The sequence below is a fragment of the Pelodiscus sinensis genome, chromosome 5 (genome assembly GCF_049634645.1).
Source record: "Pelodiscus sinensis isolate JC-2024 chromosome 5, ASM4963464v1, whole genome shotgun sequence".
Lineage (NCBI taxonomy): Eukaryota > Metazoa > Chordata > Testudines > Trionychidae > Pelodiscus > Pelodiscus sinensis.
In genome coordinates this window covers 76,827,954-76,853,040 of record NC_134715.1, presented here as the reverse complement: position 1 = coordinate 76,853,040, position 25,087 = coordinate 76,827,954, and the positions used below count along the sequence as shown (strand labels likewise).

The window sequence follows — 25,087 nt, the reverse complement described above, 5'->3', positions numbered from 1 at the left end:
CACTGAAGTGAAAGAAAAACATACTGATTGCATTTACCATATATACTCGAGTATAAGCCGAGTTTTTCAGCACAGTTTTTGTGCTGAAAAATGCCCCCCTTGGCTTATACTCGAGTCAGAGAACTGAGGCGGGCAAAGCCTCAGAGGCGCGGGACCCCCCCGCGGCTGCGGCTTCAGTCCGGGAGCCTGTGGTCTGCTGGGGACGGTCCCCAGCAGACCACAGGCACCCAGATTGAAGCGGCAGCAGCGGCGGTTCCCCGCGCCTCTGAGGCTTTGCTCTGGCAAAGCCTCAGAGGCGCGGGACCCCCCCGCGGCTGCGGCTTCAGTCCGGGAGCCTGTGGTCTGCTGGGGACCGTCCCCAGCAGACCACAGGCTCCCGGACTGAAGCCGCAGCCGCGGGGGGTCCCGCGCCTCTGAGGCTTTGCTCTGGCAAAGCCTCAGAAGCGCGGGAACCCGCCCGGTGCCCCTGGTCTGCTGGAGACGGTCTCCAGCAGACCAGGGGCACCGGAGCAGCTTTCGCCCCGACTTCCGGGGCTAGACCCGGTATCTATCTTCATTTTTTACATTTACCAGTAGCTGCCTCATTTCCTACCCTAGGCTTATACTCGAGTCAATACTTTTTCCCAGTTTTTTGGGGTAAAATTAGGTGCCTCGGCTTATATTCGGGTCGACTTATACTCGAGTATATGCGGTACTTACAGTGAAAATATAGAGTAACTCCATAGACTTCAGTGGAGTTGGTCTCAATTTATAGTTGTGATACTGGGATCAGCATGTAGGCAAAATTGTGCGATGGACAGAAGATTAGCTTTGTCTTTAATGGGCAGATGCAGAGAAAGTGACATTAGTACTGTGTATTTGTAGTATGTCCTCTACATATTAGATACTTAATGAAGCACAATTAAAAAACAGCTTCTGAGGAAGACCTGCATTCCAACAGAGAAAGTACCGTGAATCTAGGAAAAGATAAGCTACAGATTTCTTGTTTAGAGCATCCAGAGACTCTAATCAGAAGCCATCCCCACTGTGGTAGGCAATCAGGAATAACCTCGTTGTGCTAGGCACACACCACAGACATCTCAGAACACGTTTCCTGCCGCTAACTGACTTAGAGGAAAGTTAGTAGCTCCCATGACAACCATGTGATCTTGGCCCACATTCTTGACGGTTGTAAAAAACCTCTACTAAAAAAGTTCAATCGATTTTTTTAAATTAAGCTTAAAAAGTTTTAATTAACTCTCCAATGTTTCCAATTTGTTAGAAAATAAAAAGATTGCTGAAATACAAAAGTAGCTAGAAGAGGAAGAATTAGAAAAAGAGGAGATTCATACAGATGTAAAGAAACATTATAGTGCTATTTCAGTCAGCTACACTATATCTGTAATCAAGGAATCAAGCTTTAGAACAGCCCTCAGGAAGACATGCAGTAGGGTTTGCTCTGATATCTAGTGATTTTGAATTTAGAGAGTTCAGCAATGATGAATGCACCCAAATTATTGGCTATCTATCTTTCCTATATTTCCTGTGAAGATGATACCAAAATGTCAAAGGACATCACCAATACCAGTTCAATAATATAAAAGCTTTGAAATTGAAAAATGAACTGTTCGTGATGACTGTGTCTTGGAAAAACACCAAAACTGTCATATCGTTTAAAATATATTAATACTTGTAGGCCCTAGCCCCACAGTAACTTTACTCAAACAAAGCATCTATTGATCTCAATGGTTAATTTGTCTAAGTAAGGACTGAAAGATGTGGCCAATACTTTCCTTTTCATTTTTATACTATTAAATATTGAAAAATGTCATGTTCAGTCTCATTTTTATTTATTTATTTATTTATTTTTTGGCTATTACTCTGTGAATAACAAAGTGGTAGGACAGCCCAGGAAACCTTTTTGGTATTAAAAGGAGTATTCTAAAACATGTTAACATAAAACCATTATTTTGTGTAACAGTTTTGTATCTCTAAATGTTTAATCTGGATACTTTCTAGTATCCTGGCACGTATGTGGCTACAAACACACAGCAGTGGATCTTACACAAATTCCAGATGAAGAATTATGTTAAGAGGAGGTTAAAGATTATAAGAAACCCAGTTTTTAAGACAATAGATTTTTTTCAATATTTTCCCTTTAAGGGAGGTGAAGCCAAACTGCCTTTTAAGAAAGATCATCTTATACTGAGGCAGAGAAAGGAGCACTATGAAATGCAGATGAATGGAGATGGTGGCCATGTTAGCCAGTGACAGGATGTGGCTTCAGTCCCTTTGGGAACAATGGGAGATGGTTTCTATATTGAAAAGGCCATCTTAACAGAAGGGCTACGTCTACATTGGCCCCTTTTCCGAAAGGGGCATGCTAATTTGACAGGTCGTAATAGGGAAATCCGCGGGGGATTTAAATATCCCCCACGGCATTTAAATAAAAATGTCCGCCGCTTTTTTCCGGCTTTTAGAAAAGCCGGAAAAGAGCGTCTACACTGGCCCCGATCCTCCGGAAAAAAGCCCTTTTCCGGAGATCTCTTATTCCTACTTTGAAGTAGACAAGGTGTATCCAAATACTTTCGGAAAAGGGGCCAATGTAGACGTAGCCACGGTGTATCCAAATACTTTTGAAGAAGACCATCAAATATAATAATGTTTTTTGGCTTGGTTAAGATGAAAATAAAGTTTTGTTGTTTCTAAAGAGAAACCATAACTTCACCTTGAGCAATATTTTGTGTCTGGTTCACAAATACTGATGCTCATCTCAGGGTACGTCTAGACTACAGGGTTTTGTCGACAGAAGTTTTGTCGACAGAATCTGTCAACAAAACTTCTGTCGACAAAGAGTGTCTAGACACTTTCAGTTCTGTCAACAAAGCAAGCTGCTTTGTCGACAAAACCCTGTAGTCTAGACACAACCCTACATGCAATATCACCTTCCGTCGACAGAGCTCTGTCGACAGAAGGTGTTATGCCTCATAAAATGAGGTTTACCAGCATCGACAAAACTGCTGAGTTCTGTCGACATTATGTCGACAGAACTCAGCGGTAGTGTAGACGCAGGTATAGTTTTGTCGACAAAAGTCCAGTTTTGTCGACAAAACTCTGTAGTCTAGACATACCCTCAGAAGAGGTCATTGTTTTTTTATTAGCGCCACCAGCATATCATTTATATAAAAAACTTAAAATCTAAAATACATTTAGTGTACATGTTTCATATATAAACTGCTCTAATAATATGAGCAAACTATAAAATATCTGTAGAAAAATAAACATCTTAATTTGTATGAATATAGTTTAGTTTCACACTTTAAACATTTATAATCTGTACATAATCTATGTATTTTGTTTACATATTTATAAAAAACAGTCTCAAATAGGATATAATTAAAATCTGGGTTTGCCTTATTTGACTGAATTCTGTCTTCTTCAAAACTTTTATTTACTTCAAAATGCCTTTAATCATTGAATTGTTACAATTTATGGTGTCCAAGAAGTGTATTTTTTATCTTACTGTTGAAAGCTAATATGACATCAAGTGTGCAGTCCTGTAGTTCGTTACATTTAGTGATCTGAAATTTAAGTGAAACAAAGATTCCATTAGATGTGGCAATCACAAGCATATTAGATTTAAAAATAACATTTGCTGAAACAAAACGAACTGGCTCCCGTCCTGCAACAGGATCCACAAGCATGGACCTAACACATATAGAAAGTCCCTCTGAGTTCAACAGGGCTCTGCGTGATGTGATAAAACATTGTTCATTACATTTTTTAAATGTTTATAAACTATGATTTTCATAGAATAAGCTTGGTCTCATTATTATCACCCAAAATGCTTGAGAAAGTAATAGCATGAGAAAATAAATTAGACTGTGTTCTTATATTACTCTGGGATGGAATACGTGGAGATAGTTTGCTATATTCCATTTTTCTCTCTAGCGCTTATATCAGAGGGTATACGTCTACACTTGCACCCTCTTTCGAAGGGTTTTCTCTCAGAATAACCACATCTTAACAGCGTCTTTTATTTCAAAATAGCGCCATAACACGATTATGAAAATGAACTGCGGGATATGTAAATCCCAGCTTCATTTGCAATTTTGATTTGTCTTCATTTGCATACCTCTATCGAAAGAGGGTGCAAGTGTAGACATACCCAGAGTGAATAATTCTTTCTATTTAGGTATTTCCAATTAACCCACCCTGACTGCATTTGGCAGCAACCAATGACACTTTACTACCAGTTACCTAACTTTAAAGTTTGAGGCCTAGTTTAAAAATATTTTTGTACCAAAATAATTATCTTGAGAAGGGATGTGACTTCTTACTGAAATAATTATATTATTAGAACTACCAGTGTGGACAGTTATAATAGTACAAAATTGCCTTATAAGGAAAGACAATTAAGATGTACTGGCAGGGGAGAGGAAGAATATTACATACTTTCATACTGAAATTTAAACAAAATCTAAATCACAAATGTGAAACACATTCCTATGTTTCAAATTTTCAAGAGTGTTCAGCTAACTTGGCACTCCCCTACAATGTTTCACACAACACAGGTATGTGAAAAAAATGTTAGTTGTGTTTGTATTTAAAGGATCTATCTGGAAATACTAAGTGAGTGTTCTTGAAAATGTTCTTCTAAAAGAATCTAAAGTAAACAATTAATTTTTTTATATACTGTGATTTCTTCAGTTTTGACAAGCGAGTATAGAAACCAAATATATTCTAAATATAAACAACATAACACAAGAACTTTCAGAAATGGAATGTCTATAAACATATGCTAAAAGAATGTTAACAATGCAAAGAAAAACACTAATGTGACTGTTAGATTCCCAATCTAAATACCCATGCAGGATGCACTGGCTTTGATCAGCCATTATTACAGGTTTTATATTGGCCACAGAGGGAACCAATTTTATTTCACATATACAACAGAAACAAAACATTGAGGGTATTTTAATAAGAATATCCCTGATTTCTGTAAATTGTATCAAGTGCAGAGGATAGCAAAGAATACAGCAGATCAATAATATCATATTGGGCAGCTTTCAAAAATCAATAGATATATATTTTGTTTTAAATTTATCTGAATATACAAAAGAATAGGAATGAATTCTGAAAATAAATTTAATCTATACATTTCTTACCCTTTTGTATCATTAACTAATTGTTCAAAAGTGCAAGAAATACTACTTTTATTTTTAAAAGTACAGGTTGCATCTCCTTGCTCCAACACCCTTGGGACCTGACTAGTCCCGAATCAGGGAATTTGCTGGACTGGGGTGTGTGTCAGTGCAATGGGGTGGCTTTTCCTTGGGCCCCCAGGGGTTCTTCTTTTCCCTAAGCAGCTCTACTGCCACCCAGGGCTCTTCTTTCCCCACAGTGCCTGGGAAAGGGTGCTCTACTTATCCCCCACAGCTTAGCTGCTGCTGAGGCTCCACTTCCCCACCAGGATTTCACTCTCCCTGCAGAGGCCAGGTACTCCACTGCCGTCCTAAGCTCCACTCTTTCCCCGGTGGCTTCACTGCTACCTAGGGCTCTGTGCTCCCGCTGGTGGCCGGGTGCTCCTCTTTGTCCCCAGAGGATCTACTGCCACCTAGGGGCTCCGCTACTGCCTGGTGGCTCCACGTTCCCCTCAGCAGCCCTGCTGCTGCCCGGCGACTCTACCAAGTGGCTCTGCTCCTCTCAGCGTTTGAGCTCCCCCCACTCCAGCATGCTGCTATGCCCCAGCTGTGCTGCTGTCCTCCACTGTGACAGGGAGTTACACCTCTCCTCCTCCCAGGGACCAGGGCTTCTACATTCCTCCTGAGGGCTCTGCTGCCCCCAGGGCTCCGTCTTGGCCCCCTAGGTTGGCAACGCTCCTGGCCCCAGGCCAATGGCTTATTGCCCTCAGTGCTCTCAAGGGGTGTCACCCAATGATGCTGGACAAGGGGTTTTGTCAGACCAGGGAACTCTGAATTATGGAGTTTTAACCTGTATTTTAAAAATTCGTATTCTTTTATAAAATATAAACATGAAATATACAAGTAAATGTAAAGTGCTCACTTTGAGACATTTAAAGCCATTATGCTTGTAGAAGGCCTGCTTTTTGATCCAGGAGGAAGGTGAAAAATCCTTCCTTCTTTATTAGTTGTGACAGGCTTAGAATATTTAACCACATAGGGTTCAGCAGAATGAGAAGGATAAGAATCAAATGTTCCTGCTTTCATGCCCCCTGCCTGGGAAAAAATAGAGGAAAGATTAAAAGAGCTAACATATAATATAATTACTTTAATTATTTTTTCCATACAAAAATAACCCAGAACACTAGATGTACATATCAGAAAACCATATATCACATGTTTAAAGTAAACAGGTAACTGTTAAGAAAAATTAAATAATTATATAGGTGAACACTTGATTTAACAAATTCTTTTGTACATACCCTGGATTATGAGGAAAAATGTAAAGGGCATTCTAAAAAAATTAAAAGACCACCACTGGTTCCCATAAGTACAGCTCCATTGGTGCTGCCAACAGTGGAAACTGTTCTTTACGGCAGGGTTTAAGCATTATTATCAGCATGTTGCTTAGTCATTCCCAGAGCATTATATAATATGGTGGAAGACACACCATTGGCTGGTCTCTATCCTTCTCACACTTTTCTAGTTGGAGGGCTGATAAAGAAGGGCTGGTACCACCTGATTTCTAGCGCTCTCAGATTTGGGGGGCCCGTGTAGTTCTGTGTTCAGAAGAGTGATGGGGGAAGGGTTGCCCCAGCTGGACTCTCTCATTTTATTCCTACTGTTATGAGCTAGGTGAAATCTTGCTATAGCGTCAGTTAAAACCTCACTTCAGTTAACATAACTGTAAGAATAAATCCCCACCTAAAACAAAAGGTGTGTGTAAACCTGCCCAGGAGATTTTGGCTCAATATTATATGAATGTGTGAAGAGAGAGCACACAGAAAGTGAGGAGAGGCAAGGGAAAAGCGAAAAAGCCAAGCAGGAGTCTGTAAGCACAGCATGACTCTGGAAAAAGCCAGAGAGTGAGTTTTGGATTTGTTGTTCGCTAAAGAGGCTTGGGGCCTGTAAGCTAAAAAACTGCTCCTTTTATTCTTCTTCCATGTTCAGAGAGCTCGGATTTTGTTCATTCCTTCTAAAATACACTAGGAGTGTATCAAAGAAAATACCAGACTCCATTAATTTCTATTTCCAACTGGGACATCCCCAGGGCCCCAAACTTTGACTAGCTGCTCTGGTTGAAAAGGGACAATACTACATATCAATTTGATTAAAATTAGCACACAGCAATTGTTAAAATGTAGTTAGGTAAGGGGTTTTCAAGCCTTACAAGTTCTGCCCAGGGCCTTCGCCAGGATTTTCATTGGTGGTCTGTAGGGGAACCCATTCCCATCCTCTATCCTGGGTTCTAATCCAGTGCTCCTGTAGCAGGCAGTTAAGTTTGAGTTCTTCAGACCTCCTGCTTATTTCCTGGCTACCTACTGTGGCCTGCCTTTCTGCCTTCTCCAGGCCTCAAAGGCAAATTAATGAAAGAAAGACACAGTACAAAAGTAGTCCAAATGCAACCCTGGCCTCCTTGCTTTCAGGAGATACTCGACAAGCCGTAGCCTGGCTCAATGTCCTCCAGGATATTATTCCATGTTTACAGAAGGCCTCTGCCACCTTCATCTTCTGCAGTGCTACTTCCTAAGAAATAGTGGAAAGAGAGGTCTGCCCACCTCCCCACAGAAGGCTTTTCTGAATGGGTCTTCTCTCTTCTAAGCACATGGAGGACATGTCCCTCAAGAGAGGGGATTTTTGGGATAGGGTGCAATGAGGGGGAGAGGATGGGGCAGTCGTGGGAAGGGGTGGGGCTTGGAGCACAGGGATGGACACACGTATGCCAGGCTACAGGAACTCCTAGGCCAGATGGTAAAGCAAAAGGCTGTCCTCACAATTGTGATCACCATCCCATCCCCAAAACTCCCACCCTGGACTCCACAGAGCAGGGTGCCACCACAAAGGGGATATTGCATTTGCTGAGTTCTAACCTAGTTAGTAGACAGCGGAACCTTCCCTTTAAATGCCCAAGAGCATATTCTGCCATCATTTTTCACTTGCTCAGCCTGTAGTTGAACTGCTCCTTACTGCGGTCAAGGCTGCCTGTGTACAGCTTCCTGAGCCACTGAAGCAAGAGGTAGGCTGGGTCACCAAGAATCACTATTGGCATTTCAACAACTCCGACTGTAATATTCTAGTCTGGGATAAAAGTTCCAGCATGCAGTTTGATGAAGAGGCAGGAGTTCCTAGAGATGCTCCCTTCCCGATCATCCCAGGTTGATATCAGTGAAACAGCCTTTGTGATCCACCAATGCCTTCAGCACCATCGAGAAGTACTCCTTGCTGTTTATGGACTCCTTTGCATGGTGGTCAGGTACATGGATGGGAGTGTGTGTTTCATCTATTACATCACCATTATTGGAGAACCCCAACCTGGCAAAACCCTGCACCACATCCTTCACATTTCCCAGAGTTACAACCTTCTGTAGCAGAAGGGTATTGATTGCCTTGGCTACTTGAATGGCATTGCAAGTTTTCATAGGGCAGCAGTTCCCAACCTTTTCCAGATGGGGACCCATTTTGACAAGTCAGGAAGACTTGGTGACCCAAGGCAATTCAAAAACTGGGGGGGGGTGGAGGGAGAGAAGGGGTAGAGCCACCTGGGGAGACACTTGGCAACCCTTTTGAAATGTAATGGTGACCCATATTTGGGTCCTGACCCATAGGTTGGGAAACCCTGCCATAGGGTAACTGCCACTGTCAAGAGCAGGTCTCATTCTGGTATTCTGGTATTTCAGAGCAGGGGGAAACAATTTGCAAAATTCCATGGAAGTGGCCTTTTTCATGCAAAAGTTTTGTAGACACTGCTGATCATCCCGTACCTGCATAACAATACTATCCCACCAGTGTGTGCTTGCCCAACGGCACCAGAACCAGCATTCTACTGTGTCCAGATGATCAAATGCCAGGCGTATTTACAATTCATCCAACTAAAGTGCTCCATAAAAGTGTGTGCTCATGGTCTTCTCAGAGTCTTCCTCATTCCAGTGGACCCTGAATATGCTCTAGACTTACTGAAGCATTAGGCACAGCAAGGTTAATGCTTTGATGCACAATGGGATCTATGGTATCTGCACAGATAACCAATACGAGAAAAAAGGGTGCAAAAAGATTGTTTGCCATTGGTCTACAGCAGGTGGGGAGGGAGGAAACAAGTGCATTATCATAGAATCATAGAATAATAGGACTGGAAGGGACCTCGAGAGGTCATCGAGTCCAGCCCCCCGCCCTCAAGGCAGGATCAAGCTCCGTCTACACCATCCCTGACAGATGTCTATCTAACCTGTTCTTAAATATCTCCAGAGAGGGAGATTCCACCACCTCCCTTGGCAATTTATTCCAATATTTGACCACCCTGACAGTTAGGAATTTTTTCCTAATGTCCAATCTAAACCTCCCCTGCTGCACTTTAAGCCCATTACTCCTTGTCCTGTCCTCAGAAACCAAGAGGAACAAATTTTCGCCTTCCTCCTTGTGACACCCTTTTAGATATTTGAAAACCGCTATCATGTCCCCCCTTAATCTTCTTTTTTCCAAACTAAACAAGCCCAGTTCATGAAGCCTGGCTTCATAGGTCATGTTCTCTAAACCTTTAATCATTCTTGTCGCTCTTCTCTGTACCCTTTCCAATTTCTCCACATCTTTCTTGAAATGTGGCGCCCAGAACTGGACACAGTACTCCAGCTGAGGCCTAACTAGTGCAGAATAGAGCGGCAGAATGACTTCACGAGTTTTGCTTACAACACACCTGTTGATACAACCTAGAATCATATTTGCTTTTTTTGCAACAGCATCACACTGTTGACTCATTATGGACCACTGACATGTACCCACAAGTACCCATTGCACAATTTGGTCCCAGCATGCACTGGGAGCATATCCCAGAATGCAAAGGGGCAGGTCCACAGTTCATCTCTCTCAAAGTTGACAGTAGCCACCCTACTGGGGACACATTATTTTGAACTACGTTAAATTCTTCCACACAGCTGGGAAACATACCTTCAACTTTACAAAATTGGGTACTAAAAAAATTTGACCTTAATAAATTTGACCTTATCTCTCAGTGTAGATATGGCCCAAGTTGACAGTGAGTTACTACAGCAATGGAAAAATCCCTTCTGTTGATATAATAACCTCCCCAACTATGCCATTGTAGCATAGATAAGCCCTGACATAAAACCTACTTTTAAATGCCTTTTTCCCTGGTAACAGGTTTGTATACCTCATCACAGGTTATCCATAGTTTCTGGTTTTGTATAGGGTCAAACTAGATTGCTTTGCAAATTATAATTACAGCTAACAAAACTCAATCATACCTTTCACACTTCTGATATCGGAGAACATTTCCAACAAGAGACCATGAGGTTGCATTATAAAATTAAAATTCAAAATTATCTCGACAAACTAAAGAAATGGTCTGAAGTAAGCAAGATGAAGTCCAAAAAAAAAGACAAATACAAATACAAAGTACTCCTCTTGGGAAAAACAATCAGTTGCACACATCCAACATGGGAAATGACTGCCCAAGAAGAAGTACTGCATGAAAGGCTCCGGGGGGCAGTCATAGTGAAGCACAAGCTAAAACTCTGTACTTGATTCTGGAATGCATTAGCAGAAGCCTTGTAAGCAAGACATGAGAAGTAATTCTTCTACAGCAGGGTTTTCCAACCTATGGGTCAGGACCCAAATATGGGTCACCATTACATTTCAAAAGGGTTGCCAAGTGTCTCCCCAGGTGGCTCTGCCCCTTCTCTTCCCCCCCGTTTTTGAATTGCCTTGGGTCACCAAGTCTTCCTGACTTGTCAAAATGGGTCCCCATCTGGAAAAGGTTGGGAACCGCTGTTCTATAGGTTGGACCTCCCTGTTCCAGCACCCTGGACCTGGGTGGGCCCAGATGAGGGATTTTGCTAAACATGGGGAGGTCATTTCTGGGCCCCCTGCCACCAGCCTTGCCTTGTCAACTCCCCACCTGCTCCACCAGGGGGGCCTGGACCCACAGGGCAACTGTGCACTAGGGCTCCTACCCCACTTGGGCAGCTGTGTGCCAAAGGTCCAGGCCCCACTGGGCAGCCGCTGCTGACACTGCCTCCCAGACCTGCCAGGCAGCCAGGCACCGAGTCTCCCAATCTCACTGGACAGCCCTGCTACCATGCACAGCCCTACCTTGCTGCTGGCCCTCCACCAGAACTCTCTGGTCCTGCAACATCCATGCCAGACCACAGATGCTGCCAGATCAGAGAGTCCCAGTTTAGAGAGTTCAACCTGTACTCCTCTGTGAGCTGATAAGGGTAGAGTATTTTGTCCAGTTCTAGGTGCCACATTTCAGGAAACATGGACAAACTGAAGAAAGTCCAGAGGAGAGCAACAACAATTATTAAAGGTCTAGAAAATATGTTCTATGAGAAAAAGAGAAAAAAAACGGAGTTGTCTATTCTGGAGAAGAGAAAACAGAGAGGACATAACAGTGTCCAAGTAAATAAAAGCCTTTTACCAGGAGGAAGAAAAATTGTAGTCATTAGCCCCTGAAGACAGGACAAGAAGCAATGGGCTTAAGTTGCAGTAAGAGAGGTTTAAGTTGCACATTAGGGGAAAAACTTGTCAGGTGGTTAAGCCAGAGCAGGACCACAACATTTTGGCACCTGAGGTGGGTAGCTCAAATGCCCCATGCCCCCTCGATTGGGACAAAACTTTCAAAGGTCTCAATTCTGCCTTCTTCCTGTTCTACTCCTCTCATGGTACTGCGCTGCCATCTCTGTGCATCTAGAGCAGAGAGAATACATATGCACCAGCAGCAGACACAATTTTCTATGCTCTGGGTCCTAGTGGCACCCCTCTCCTCTCCCCACAGTCTGGCACCTGAGGCAGCTGCCTCAGTTCGCCTCATGGTAAAGCCAGCTCTGGGTTAAGCACTGGAACAAATTCCTAGGAAGGTTGTGAAATCTCTGTCATCAGATGTTTTTTTTTTAAGAACTGGTTGGAAAGACACCAGTCAGGAATGTTCTAGTAATTACTTAGTCCTGTTTTGAATGCAGGTTACTAGGACTAAATGGTCTACTGAAGTTCCTTCCAGTCTTATGCTTCTAAGATTCACTTCTATTATGGATTTTAGAGGCCTTATTTTACAGTTGGTGTCATAGAACAAAATAGCATTCTCAACATACTGAGGTTCAACTGAAGCAGCAGCAGACTTTATCCAGAGAAAAATACCTATTGGGATATAGAACAAGGAAGCTATTGCACTGCTCAAATACAGACTTGCTGAATTTTTAGATAGTCTGTGTAGGGAGCTTCTGGTGTGCTGAGACCAGTAGGGTATTAATTATGCTCATTTAATTACAAGTCCTGAACAGGTTCCATGAGTTTCTTACAGCAGGAAGAAGCAATAAGACTTTTTAATACCTACTTCTACATCAGAGCTAAAATAGCTCACTTGTTCATTAATTACACGTCCTGAACAGTACACTGATTAGAAAAAGATTTAACTGCTTTAAAAAGTAATTTTACAGCCTGATTCTGCAGCCCTATTCACCTTGGTCAGTGAGCACTTACTCATGTCTAAGACTAAGAAATCTGTGAGGGTTTGATTAAAAATTTGCAGTTTGTTTAAGTTGTGATTCAAATTGTGCAGCCTACTTTGCAAAACATGGCAAAACAGAAGAGACACTGTATGTCCTAATCAGTTCTCAAAGACAAGCATAACAGAGATGTGGCCAGATCAAATGTAAGTGTCACTGCAACCCCACAATGCCACTCACTAATATGTTGCCCATTTTCCCCCTCCATCGTCTCAGTACAAATGTGAAGGAGTGGCTTGCCACCTGGTGCACAGGCTCAATACCATTCAAATTTGCAACAACTATAAATTGTTGCAGATTCCAAAACAAAATCTTGGTCTTTGATTTTCTTAGCATTGGAACAAATTGCCCAGGAAAGCTATGGAATCTCCATTTCTTGGAGACTTTTAAAAAAAGATTAGACAAATACCTGTTTGGAATGGTCTGATTATTGCATAGTCCTGTTTTGAGTGCAGGGGATTCAAAACTACTGAGGTCTTTAGCAGTCCTGCCCATCTCAGTTTTTTGCTTTAATAAAATATGATTAAACTTTCGACATGAACAACATCAATTAGTTGTATTTTCACTTTCTGCTTTAGTAGGTAGAGAGCAGACTCACTTTTTTGGCAGGAGAAGTTGGTTTAAAGGGGTGTATAGGTGGCTTTTCTGAGGCTGGTTTCTTAGCTGGTGGCAAAGGTTTTTCATTGTAATATGGATTTCCGTCAAAATACTCCCGAGGGTAGAGATTTAACTTGAAAGGCCCTCCTTTAACCAAGCGCATATGGTCTTCACGGACCTTCTGTAAAATAAGTAGCTTTGAAGATATCAGGTTGGGCATTTTTACCTCAGATTATTCTAATTAGAAAAAATAAAAAGAGTCTTGAAAAATATAACATTCAAGAATGTATTTAATGTAATTTCCTCTGCTTGTGCTTAATGTAGAAATCAGGATTCACATAACATAATGCATAATGAACCATTGAGCACAACAAATACTAGGAAACTATGACACACTTAAAGAATTTATGGACTTGTTAAAATAAGTACATTTTAAAATTCTAAGTTCGCAAATTAATTAATTAATTAATGGCACATGGATATACTTTAATATTACAACTACAGTATTACCTTGCTAATTCATGCTAATGATGGGTAGCAAATTTTCACTGCTTAATAAGAAACAAATATTGCCCTCTTCTTCAGGGCAGAGAACGTATGTGGCAAGCAAAACAAAATGATGTGCTTCTACTACATGAGAAGAAGGCGGGATTTGGGGAGCTATACAATTGATTGTATACCTTTTTAATTGAAATTTACAGCTTCCAAAATGTTCCCTATTAACAACCCAGGAGATTAGATCCTTTACTTAGCATCCAGCTTCACTACAATGTAGGATTGCCAGATGGTTTCTGAAAAACTACCAAAAAAAAAAAAAAAAAAGGACTCAGAGTTGTTAAGCGTGGCGCCTTTAAAAAACGCATGGTGAGGTTTTTTTAGGCACTAGCAGGCTGCCGGCAGCCACTCGCCATCTTGCCTCCCTGCACAGGGCCAGACAGTTCCCCTGCAGAACCTGGTAAGCACTACGGTTGCCAGGATGCCTCCGTATTGACCCAGACATGCTGGGATTTTTGCGTCCTCTCCAGGAAAAAAAAAAAAAAAAAAAAATCAGAAAATACAGGACATTTTAGGTGCCCAGTATTTTCTGAATTTTTTTTACCAGACAGGAGGTGAAAATACTGAACTGTCTGGTTCAATACCGGACACCTGGCAACCCTACTACAATGACTGGCTGACTTACAGAGATCAGCCACTTCTAAGGCCAGGAGAAAACTTCACTCTCTAATTCCATTCAGTCCCTGATACTTATCTTTTGTGTTTTATTTGAAGATCTAAGCAAAGAACTTGTGTGGGGACCACCACAATATGGTGACTGTATGGAACTTAGGACTTGTCTTCATTACTGCAGCTGCATCTGGTTAAGGTGTATTACATCAATGGGGGAGTATTCTCCCATCGACATAATTACTTCACCTCCATGAGAGGTGGAAGCTATGTCAGTGAGAGAGAGTCTCCTGCCAACACAGAATGGTTGCTTAATTGTTTTAAGCCAATGTAATGTACATCAGTCAAGTGGGTAGTTTTTCACACCTATGAATGACATATGTTACATCAACTTAAGCAGTAATATAGACAAGTTCTTAGTCATTCTGGATAGCTCCTCTCTTATTTGTAGTCATACTTGTATTATGTTACTTACCTCTAATCTGAGATAAGCCCCACACAAACCCTAAAATCTAGACACTCTCAGACTTCAGAGTTCAGTTCTGGATCTGAACTTTCAAATTGGTCTGAATTACCACAAAAATTTGAAATGGGTAATTTAAACTAAGAAAACATTAACCTTTTTAACCAAATGTAAACTAGTAGCAATAAAATCCCATTCCTGATTATGAAACCTACCATGCCATATGTTTTCCCCACTCCAAATCTCAATTTCACTCCAAACAGACATTAATTGGTGATAAAAATATATAGTTCTAAAATAATTATTCCTTTGGCGCAAAAAAAAAAAAGTCTTCAGCTATCATTTCCACCTGCACATGATGAATGAAGTCTCATATTTATTATGTTATATAGTGAAATACAGATGATATGCTCCATGTTTGTAAAGGCCTAATAAAATAAGAGTCCCAATCCAAGACTGGGGTTCCTTAGAGTTGCCACAATACAAATAAAAAAAATAAAAATAATTTGGGTCTGTCTCAGAATTTTATACTTTGGGTTAAATCTTTAGCTTATTGCAGAGGCTTAGTAATAGGACTGTGTGCTGGGGTGACTAAGAGGGAAAGGTAACCAAACATATTATTTATAATTTTTTAATGAAGATAAATTATCTTATCTATAGTCCCATTGATTGATAAATAACTACTGGTTGCTCTAGGCTGAAAGAAAAAAAACATAGGAAAGGTAAAGTGTTTGCAAATAAAGTTACTGAATAATTTTACCTTTGCATTCATTTTTCCAGTATCATACATTTCACTTGAGTGTTGATACTGTTTACCTATGGTAAGATTTGGATATCTGTGTAAAGAAAATTAGTAATGGTGACCAAAAATTCAGCATTTGATTACATTCTGTTCAGGAAATTATGCTGACTGTTTTACCCATATCCAGTTCCTTTTTTTCCAGGGTTTGTGTAAAGATTCTTTCCAGGAGGAGCATATACTGATTTTCCTCTTAATTGTGCACTGAAGGCTGGATATGGACCACCTATAGTTCCATAATAAGTGCCTATTCCACATCTGAAAAATAAAATAAATACATAATACAATAATTATTGTCAATAATAATTCATTAATAAATTAGTACCCATTCTGTGCTTTACAGCTTCAATGTTCTGAAATGATATTAACTGAAAGACAAGCAACCTGCATTTTTGGAGCAAACATTTTAAATTTGAGGTTTTGTCCTTTCTGCATGTACAACAATGAACCTATGTACAATATAGCAAACGGGAGTGGATGGGGACAGAGTTAAAGTTTTAGGGTATCTTAGCTATACATATCCACATTTGCCAACGTTTAGCTTTTGGTTTATTTCTTTAAATTTTCTCTTAAAATGTTCCTGCTTTCTATTTTTTTTTAAATGTCAACCTTCTGCTAAGGGTATATTTAGATCATTGTAATTATATTTTACCATATTATTTTGTACTTGCATATGTAACTAGCATTGCTCAGGTATTTAACTGAAATATTTTTTAAAAAATTAAAAATGTACATGCTTTATTTCAATGACTATTTTTTTTTTAAATGAAGGAAAATGAAGGCTGGAGTAAGGATTCAGGGATAAGGAGAGGCAAGGGGAAGGTGACTTAGGGCAGAGGGTTGGGAGGTTTGGGGGGCTCAAGGCAGGAGATAAGGGCCTCAGGGCAGGGAAAAAGGAGGTAGAGGGGCTCAGGAGGAAAAAGGGGAAAAATCAGGGGGGAGGTGCAGGACTCAGGGCAGGGGATGGGAGGTAGACGGGGGACTTACCGGTGCCACCTCTGGCGGTGAAGGTGGCAATGCTCCGGCAACAGCTCCTCCCAGAGGGCCATGGCAGTGCTCCCCAGCCTGCAGCTCCTTCAGAGGGACCAGGGCTGCACTCCCCGGAGGGCAGCTCCTCCCAGGAGGGGGGAGATCTGGGTCTGTGCACTTGTCAGATGGGAGTTCGTGCTTTGCGGGCCAGGCTTATCGGTTAATCATTTACACAAATATACACTAACATCCCTATCACCTACCCATATTCTGCCCATCAAATATAGCACAGGCATAAATATACCAATTCCTACATCCCCATTATGGCTTCTCAACTGTCAATGAATAGTTCCCCATGCGCCCTTCATGGGTCAACCCTACAGGCTCCTAGAATCATCTAATTTCCAACCTCTCCATTGGAGGGGATATGGTAGGAGGCTGATCTACTTTGCATTGGAGACACGGTAGATTCGGAATGCCATGAAGGAAAGGGACATAAGGCTGGCTTAAAACCACCAGCTTTATATAACAGACACAGCTTGAACACAGGCCAGGATCTGGGCCTACTACTTCATTGTGTAAGGTGCATGCCTATGCAAGTGCACACCAAGATTTTAGTCCCGCCCACATCCTCAGCAGGATTGCACAGTGGCTGCTCAACTGCTACAGGGTGGGGCCATGTGGCAAGCAGCTGCCCTGCCCCAGGCCCTAGTTTCAGTCCTTCCCCAGGGCTGGAGCTCTGGCCAGGGTGAGCTGTGTGGCAGGCGGCAGTGGTTTTCCGAGGGTTGGGGCCAGAGCCACTGCATGGTGTGCAGTGGCAGCTTCAGCAGACGCGGCTGGAGCTGCATGGCCCCCAAACCTATCCCCCTGGCTCTGGTTGCAGCCCCAGCCAGAAGAGCAGCCCTTGCTAGCAACCCTAGACCCTTACCCCAGGAGCTACTGGCCAGCCAGCTGGAAGCACTGGGGAGCGCAGTTCCAGCTCCCCCTTTGTCCACCGATTGAGGAAGCTAGCAGTCCAGCCCCAGCCCTTCCTCCCCTGAACAGCTAGCTGCTGGCTGGCCAGAGGTTGGGCAGCCCAGCTCCGTTTCCCCCCGCCCCAGCAGCAACCTCCTGGAGGGATGTGCATCCCAGTCCTGGGCCCACCTCTGCAAGGAACCACCAGAGGAGTAGGCAGTCCAGGTCCAGCCCCCCCAACAAGGAGCTGCCACCTCCCCAACCTCTCAGACCCCCAACCTGAGCTACCCCCTGCCCTGAATCCTGACCCCACACTCTCCCCAGCCTAAGCCACCCCATACCTCCCACCTCCTGCCCTGATTCCTGTACCTCCACTCCCTGCCCTCAGCCGCCCTCCCCCCCCCCCCCGCCCCGCACCTCCCAGGAGCTGAAGCTGGCTGTTTACGGTAGCTCTGGGGGCCGGGGCTTTTGGTGGACGAGTAACATTTTATTTGCACATTCATTATTTGCATAATGAATATGCAAACATGCATATAAATTGTTGCCTGTCCACCAAACGTTTGTGAATGGATTTGCCAGTGCACTGTATAAAAAAGGTTGGGAACCTCTGATTTAGTTCAGTCTCCTGCTCAAAGCAGGACCAGTTCCAACTAAGTCATCCTAGCCTGGCCTTAAAAAGCTCTAAGGGTGGAGATTCCACAACCTCCTTAGGTAACTCATCCCAGTGTTTCACCACCCTCCTAGTGAATTAATTTTTCCGAATATCCAATCTAGACCTCCTCTGTAGCAACTGGAGACCATTGCTTCTTGTTCTGTCACTCATTTCCCTCGATTTACTGGCAAGGCTCCTACTAATGCAGCCCAATATGCCATTAGCTTTCTTGGCAACAAGGGCACACTGTTGACTCATATCCAGCTTCTCATCTATTGGAATCGCAATGTCAAAGGCACTGTGGATTATTTATGTCTCCACATCCTGTGACCAACTTGGTCTTAGAGATGTTTCAACAGGTGGTACTTTCATCCTGTGGTGCCCAACTCTCTCCAGCACTATAGGCTACTCATGCTATAATATCAGGTATTATAAAAACGCCAAGTTAATGGACTTTTGGCGCTGGAAATAGAGAAATTTTGGATAGTTGATTCTACTACAGGTTGGACCTCCCCGGTCTGGCACCTTCAGCACCTGAGCTGTCCTGGACCAGGGATTTTGCCAAGCCAGGGGAGGTCAGTGCTCCCCTGCTAGCTGCCCCATTCCTGGGCTCCTCTCCCTACTGCTCTCTGCCCTGCCACTAGTCCCACTAAATCAGGCCCACCATAGCTCCCCGCCTTGCTGCCCCGCCCGCTTCCCAAGGGTCCCTTGGGGTGCCCGGTGGGAACTGCTTGGCTGCTGCCAATCCTGCTGCTGCAGGGTGTTCCCTGAAGTTCCTAGCTGGGAGTACCCAGCCACCACCAGTGGTTCCCTAGCTGGAGCTGCCCGGCCACCCTGTCCTGCTGCCACTGGGGATTCCAGTCTCTCACCTCCAACAATCCTGCTTCAGCTGGGGGTTCCCTGGTGGAGGCTGCCCAATCACCCTAACCCCACTGCCACTGGGGGTTTCTTGGGATTCCTCACTGGGACTGCCTGGCTGCAGGCAGCCCAGCTGCAGTCTAGGGTTCCCAGGGTTATGTGGCCCAGTAATGCCGGGGGTTCCCTGGCCGGGGCTGGGGCTCCCCAGCCACCACCAGGCCCCATTGATGCTGGGGGTTCCCCAGATGCTGCCTGGCCCAGCTGAGGCTCCCCAAACTTTCCATTGCTCCGGGGCTCTTTGGTCCAGCATCATCCCTGGCTCTGCCAGATCATGGATGTTGCTGGACCAGAGAATCCCGGATTTGGGATGTTCAACCTGTAGTCCCATTTCCCATGATACAGTACTATTAGCTTGACACAATATTCCACTGCAGATCTTTAATGTCTCTCTTTCTAGGTTTATGTTGGTTATCACATGTATGGAAGGCAATACTGTGTTTTAATACCGCTTTTTAAAATTTGTACATATGTTCTCATAAAAAACGATACTGTATTTTGGTTGACAGTTAACCTTTTTTTAATAAAAGTTGTGATGAATTATTTTTTATACAGCAGGAAAAAAAAACAAAAAGATGACTTTCCTGATACTTACGGTAATTTGACTCCATTGCTTGGAAGGAAAGCTTTCCCCATATTTTTCTTTGACTCTGCCAATCTGTATCGCCTTCTTAGTTGCACTGGGTTTGAGTAGGCTTCACCTTCGAAAACCCTCACAAACTGAGGCTCAAAATAACCTGCCTGAAGAGCGGACATCATTTTGGTACCCCCAGGTAACAGCTGTTTGTTCTTGCTTGCAGATTCATTGAAAGGGCCTTTAAAATAGGTAAGCATTGTAAAAATTAATTTAACTCTACAAATTCTCTCAATTTAAAATTGGAAATTAAAAATGAAGGCTGGGTCTGGATGGTTCAAAGGATAATGTAATACAGAACCTTTCACCAATAAGTAATCTGTGCAGGTTTGTAGTGTCTGATTGCTGATGCTATATGGCAGCTGTTCAATAACCTAATATATGGAAAATGAATTAATTGACTCAGGTCAGGTTAGTAGTGGCATGCCTCCATAATACAACATACCATTGCAATTAGCATCTTTTGGAAGGAGGCCATAACTATTCTGCGCTAACGTTTAGCATTATTTAACAGTATAACATGATCCAATGGCTGGAAATTGAATCTAGAAAAAAATCAGACTGGAAATAAAGCATGATCTTTTAAGTGAGTAATTTACCAAGGGTAATGATGGATTCTTGATCATGGACAATTTTTAAATCAAGCTTGGATATTTTGCTAAAAGATATGTTTTAGGAATTCTTTTGAGACAGTTGTATGGTCAGTGTTACAAAGGAAGTTAAACAAAATTATCATAATTGTCTCTTCTGATCAAACTCTGTCATCCTTACTCATCATGAGTAATACCTTGAGCAGTTCCAACAAACAAGAGTGAGGATGAAAGAACCCAGCCCTAAGTAATAAATTTAAAAAAAAAAATCAATCTCTTATCCACAATGGTCAGCTAAAGCAAAGAAATAAAAAGTTACCACTAAATGTAAAATAACAGAAGTGCCAGCTGGAGCAGCTACACAGAAAAAATTACCTGCTCTCATCACCAGCAGCGGGTAGTCAGATGTCACGATCAGATAAGGATTTTCATAATGTCAGTTCAGTTTTAACATGACAAAATTTAAAACAAAGATAGCTGAGGAGAAAAACTGTGGAGCAATTTATGGTTGCATTACGTTATCATATTAAAACTGTTCTGCCATTGACTCTCCTAAAATAATATTAAAAATAATTAAGATATTTGCATCTTGACTGAGTTAAGAAAAATGGGACACCAATTGTCTTGTTTTCAGTATAAGTGGGACAGTTTCAAAGAAACGATTAAATGCTATACATACCTTATAAAGTAATCTAGTTTACCTGGTTAGTCTCAAGAGTTCCATAAATTTTAAATGAAACCCTAATTTTATATAATTAACAGGCTATATACATTTTTCAAAACTCATAACTATTCATTTAAAATCTGAGTTATAAGGACCATATACATAAAAAATATGCTGCCCTACTTTGGGACATTCAAAACTTGTGAGTTGACATTTCCAAGGGAAAGAATGCCTAGTATGGAAGGCCAAATGAAAAAGAGTTTTTGTACAATCACAAAAGCCTAAATGTAAATCCACTTGCAATATCACTTCAGGGACCAGCTACCACCATCTATATTCCATAGTGTGGTGAAAAGAAGCCACACCATGAGGTACAGATCTCAGTTATGGTAGACAAGGAGAATGAGTCACTGCAGATAACCTACTCCACGGCAGCAGGTGGGTACAGATACAACAGTAATTTCAATGATATATTTTATCTATAACTTGAACAAAATGCTGCATGTATTTTTATTAATCTTAATGAATTAATATTAGTCAAGTTTTACCTTTTTATTCTCTTTCATTTATTGTGACTAAGGCTGCGAGTTTGTCATAGAGATCATAGAAGTTTACCAGGTCCCCCAAGACATCTGCAAAGGCTGGAGATTGGATCTCAGGATGGGGTAAGGTCTCCCGGAGGCACTTACTTCAGGGAGGATCCCCTCAAGCAATGACATGTTCTTTGGCTCCTAGGCAGAGGTGCAGCCAGATGGTTCTGTCTGCTGCTACTACCTGCAGGCATCCCCTTTATAGCTCTCACTGGCCACCATTCCCAGCCAATGGGAGCTGCAGAGCCAGCATTCGAGGCAAGAGCAGTGCATAGACTCTCCCAGCCATCCCTCCTTCTAGAAGCTAAGGGAAGGACATATTGCTGCTTCCAGAGAGACACAAAGAGCCAGATAGAGACCTCTCCAACCCCATCAACTCTCAAACTCCAGTGGGGGTCATAAACTGAGTACCACTGCCTCCCCTAAAAACCCATTACACCCCTAGGTGTCTTGCCCCCCCACCCGGTACCTGTCATGTCATCCCAAGTTGCATCACCTCCTGGATTGCACACTCCTCTGCCCCCAAACACCTTCCCTGACCCCAAGTCTTGTCTCCCCCCTACCCTGAGTACTTGCCACAAGATCAGATTGTGTGCCTCTCCACCTAGAGCACCCACTGCGCCCCGGATTGTGCACCCCCCTCCAGAGTACCTGCCATTCCCCCAGGTTACATGCTGCCTCCTTAGAATACTCACAGAGTGCCCACTGCAACCTCCAGGTTGTGCCCTCACCAAATACCCACTGTGCCCCTGAATTGCTCAGGTGGAGGCAATACACAACCACCGGGTTGCATCATTCCCCTCCCCCCCAAAGCACCCGGAGCACCCAAGATTTAAACAGGAGTATATAGGACAAGTCATGGGCTGTGAAGTTTTGTTTTCTGCACATGACCTGTCCATGACTTTTACTAAAATACCCATGACTAATATGAAGCCTTAATTGCGACATATTAAGCAGACCTCTATTAATAATTGATTATGCCACATTGAGCATAAAAAACAACTACAAACTCATGGGTCTCTAAAAGACTAATAGAAAACAGGGACTCATAGAACACAGATAGACGGATACTGGAAATGTCATTGTTGCTAAAATGAAATGTACTTACGCATATAGTTTGAAACATATTTATCTCCAATGGTAATATACTCCATTTCACTGAAGAGGCCAATCCTCTCCATGTCAGATTTTCCTTCTGCCGGCATGGTTGGTTCTGCGTGACAGTTCACTACTCTAGAAAATGTAGATGTTTCTTATGCTCACTTGTTTCACTGTAAAAAAAAAAAAAAAAAAAAAAAAAAAAAGAGTACACTAAAGCTACAACCAAAGTTTGAGCATTTAAAATAAATGTGCAGCTCTGGAATTTTGTAACTAATAAGTCAGTTAATTATTATGAATGTATGTTATAGCAAAAGGTTTGGATTAAACTTAAATGCAAGATGTAGGTTTCAAACAGGCCAGGCAGCTTTGTTAACTTAGCTCCAGCTCTGTTTGATGTTTGAATATTGAAGTAAAGAGACGGAATATTGTGATGTTAATATTAGGCAAGGCCTTGTAATAAATAAAAAGAAGTTTAATGTTGAAAGACTTTGTAACTTTGTTAAAGTAACTAGAAGTACCCCTTTGTTCCATGCTGCAATTCTGTAAATTTATTGTTTATGTGAATAAGAGAGAGAATTTTTTAGGAGAGATAAGTGTGAAGGCCACTGCATGCTCAAATGGTCAGAGGAGGCGCCGAAGCCTCAGAAGCACCAAATAATTATCAACTAAGTGAAAGCACACTGAAGACACAGACTACCGGGGCAGACTGATGAACCCTGAAATTAGTGGCAAGCACCCCTTGATAGGGAACTGACGACAACTTTCTCCAGAAAGACAAACACCTCCGAGGGGTCGTCAGCATGTGGATATCAAATGACTGTGAGAACAACTTCTTCCTGATAAGCATATGTCGCAGGAAGATTGATTGTGATGCTGCGTGACTAATGCCTGACAAAGCAAAATGTATAGACTTTCATGGAAGGAAAATCCTATAAAGGATGGGGTGTCTTGTATGGTTCTTCAGGTTCCCGTCCTGCTAAAACTATGAAGCATCAGTCTGGACTGACAAGAACTTGGCTCCTTCCTCACACCCAACCTACCTGGCCATTAGGTTGGGCCAAGCAACAAACTGGTAACTATTCCATCGGGGGTGGGGGAGGTGTAAGTAAATGCATATGCTATTGTTATATTATCAATAAATGCAGCGTGTTGCCTTATCCCCCTGAAAAAGACCCCATGTGTTTCTTTTAAGCATAACAGATGTACCAGTATGGCACTAAGATTCTTTGGTTCAAAAATACTAGCACTCAGTTCCTTTATGTTTCTATAGTATTCAGCATGTAACACTATCCATAAAGTAAGTCATAGCTGGGATGATGATGGAGAAGAGGACTGAACTAGACTGCATGGGTGAGAATCAACAATATCACATGCCCATTGAAAAGCAAATTTAAAACTAATATGAGACAGAGGCCCACATTCATCTGTGATGTAAGTGAATTCAAATCTTATTAAAGCCTCTGGATCAGAATTTGGTAATGAATACCCTTAAAATACTGAGATCACTGATCTGAGTGGTGCAGATACAGTAATTAAGATAGCACCTCTTTTATCTTTCTAGATTACCTTCAGCTGTGCTTTACTATCAACCTTGGTTAACAGTGGGCAGAGGTAATGCAAGGAGGTATAAGCAAGGGATCTGAACAGTAACTTATGTACGCCCCGGGAATATAAGGATACATGATGTAGTAACCTAAAGAATGATATTGAGAAGTGCTGAACACCTACAATTCCCACTGACTTAAAAATTGTACATGATTAATGCACAGCTCAGCTCTGGAAAATTCCCCTAAACAGATATAATATATATATATATATACACGTGCTTAGTCTTTTTGTAACTTTTCAATGTACATTTTACCTACCTCTCAAGGATATTGAGCTGCAGAAGTGCACTGTAAGGAAAGTAAAAAGCTACTGTTAAATGATGCAGTCAATTACATAAACACACAAATATAATTGCATCAGATTGTATGTATGTAAATATATTTGCATAAACATAATTACATCAGCGTATGCATAATCAATGCATAAATATTAACACATTTCATATGTGCATAATTAACCAATTTGCAGGAAATCTTCATTAACTGGACAGTAATGACTGGTTTTTAATTACAGTAGTTGAAGTGAGACACACAGAGGGGGGCAATCTGCAGCACACGACTTAAGGAGAAATCACTGCACTGCTGATTTCTGACGTACCTCGCCACCCCACCCCGGCCAGGTGTGTTGCTGAGCCTCAGCAGCAGCCTCCTCCTACTCCCCGCATCTCCAGGCGGCGGCAGCTTCTGCGAGGTATGGACGGGACTCTGTCCA

At 42.2% G+C, this 25,087-nt stretch overlaps 1 protein-coding gene across 1 annotated transcript; it reads right to left on the bottom strand.

The window, feature by feature from the left end:
- Positions 1 to 410: 410 nt before the first annotated feature.
- Positions 411 to 25,083, bottom strand: CFAP96 (cilia and flagella associated protein 96). Its single transcript, XM_006128476.4, has 9 exons — positions 24,974 to 25,083; positions 24,634 to 24,663; positions 22,776 to 22,938; positions 19,785 to 20,004; positions 15,820 to 15,957; positions 15,661 to 15,736; positions 13,275 to 13,454; positions 6,046 to 6,218; positions 411 to 3,560 (listed from the first exon to the last, which is right to left on the bottom strand). The coding sequence occupies exons 3-9, from the start codon at positions 22,870 to 22,872 to the stop codon at positions 3,512 to 3,514; spliced, it is 933 nt and encodes a 310-aa protein (XP_006128538.2). The 5' UTR covers positions 22,873 to 22,938; positions 24,634 to 24,663; positions 24,974 to 25,083; the 3' UTR covers positions 411 to 3,511.
- Positions 25,084 to 25,087: the final 4 nt, after the last annotated feature.

What these genes read in the sequence shown, in the direction of transcription:
- CFAP96 (XM_006128476.4), bottom strand. Translation starts at nt 22,872, where the DNA reads ATGCCGGCAGAAGGAAAATCTGACATGGAGAGGATTGGCCTCTTCAGT. An exon ending in ATATGTTTCAAACTATATGC is followed by an intron (nt 20,005 to 22,775) that starts GTAAGTACATTT and finishes CCTATTTTAAAG; the next exon opens with GCCCTTTCAATGAATCTGCA. An exon ending in AAAAAAGGAACTGGATATGG is followed by an intron (nt 15,737 to 15,819) that starts GTAAAACAGTCA and finishes TTCTTTACACAG; the next exon opens with ATATCCAAATCTTACCATAG.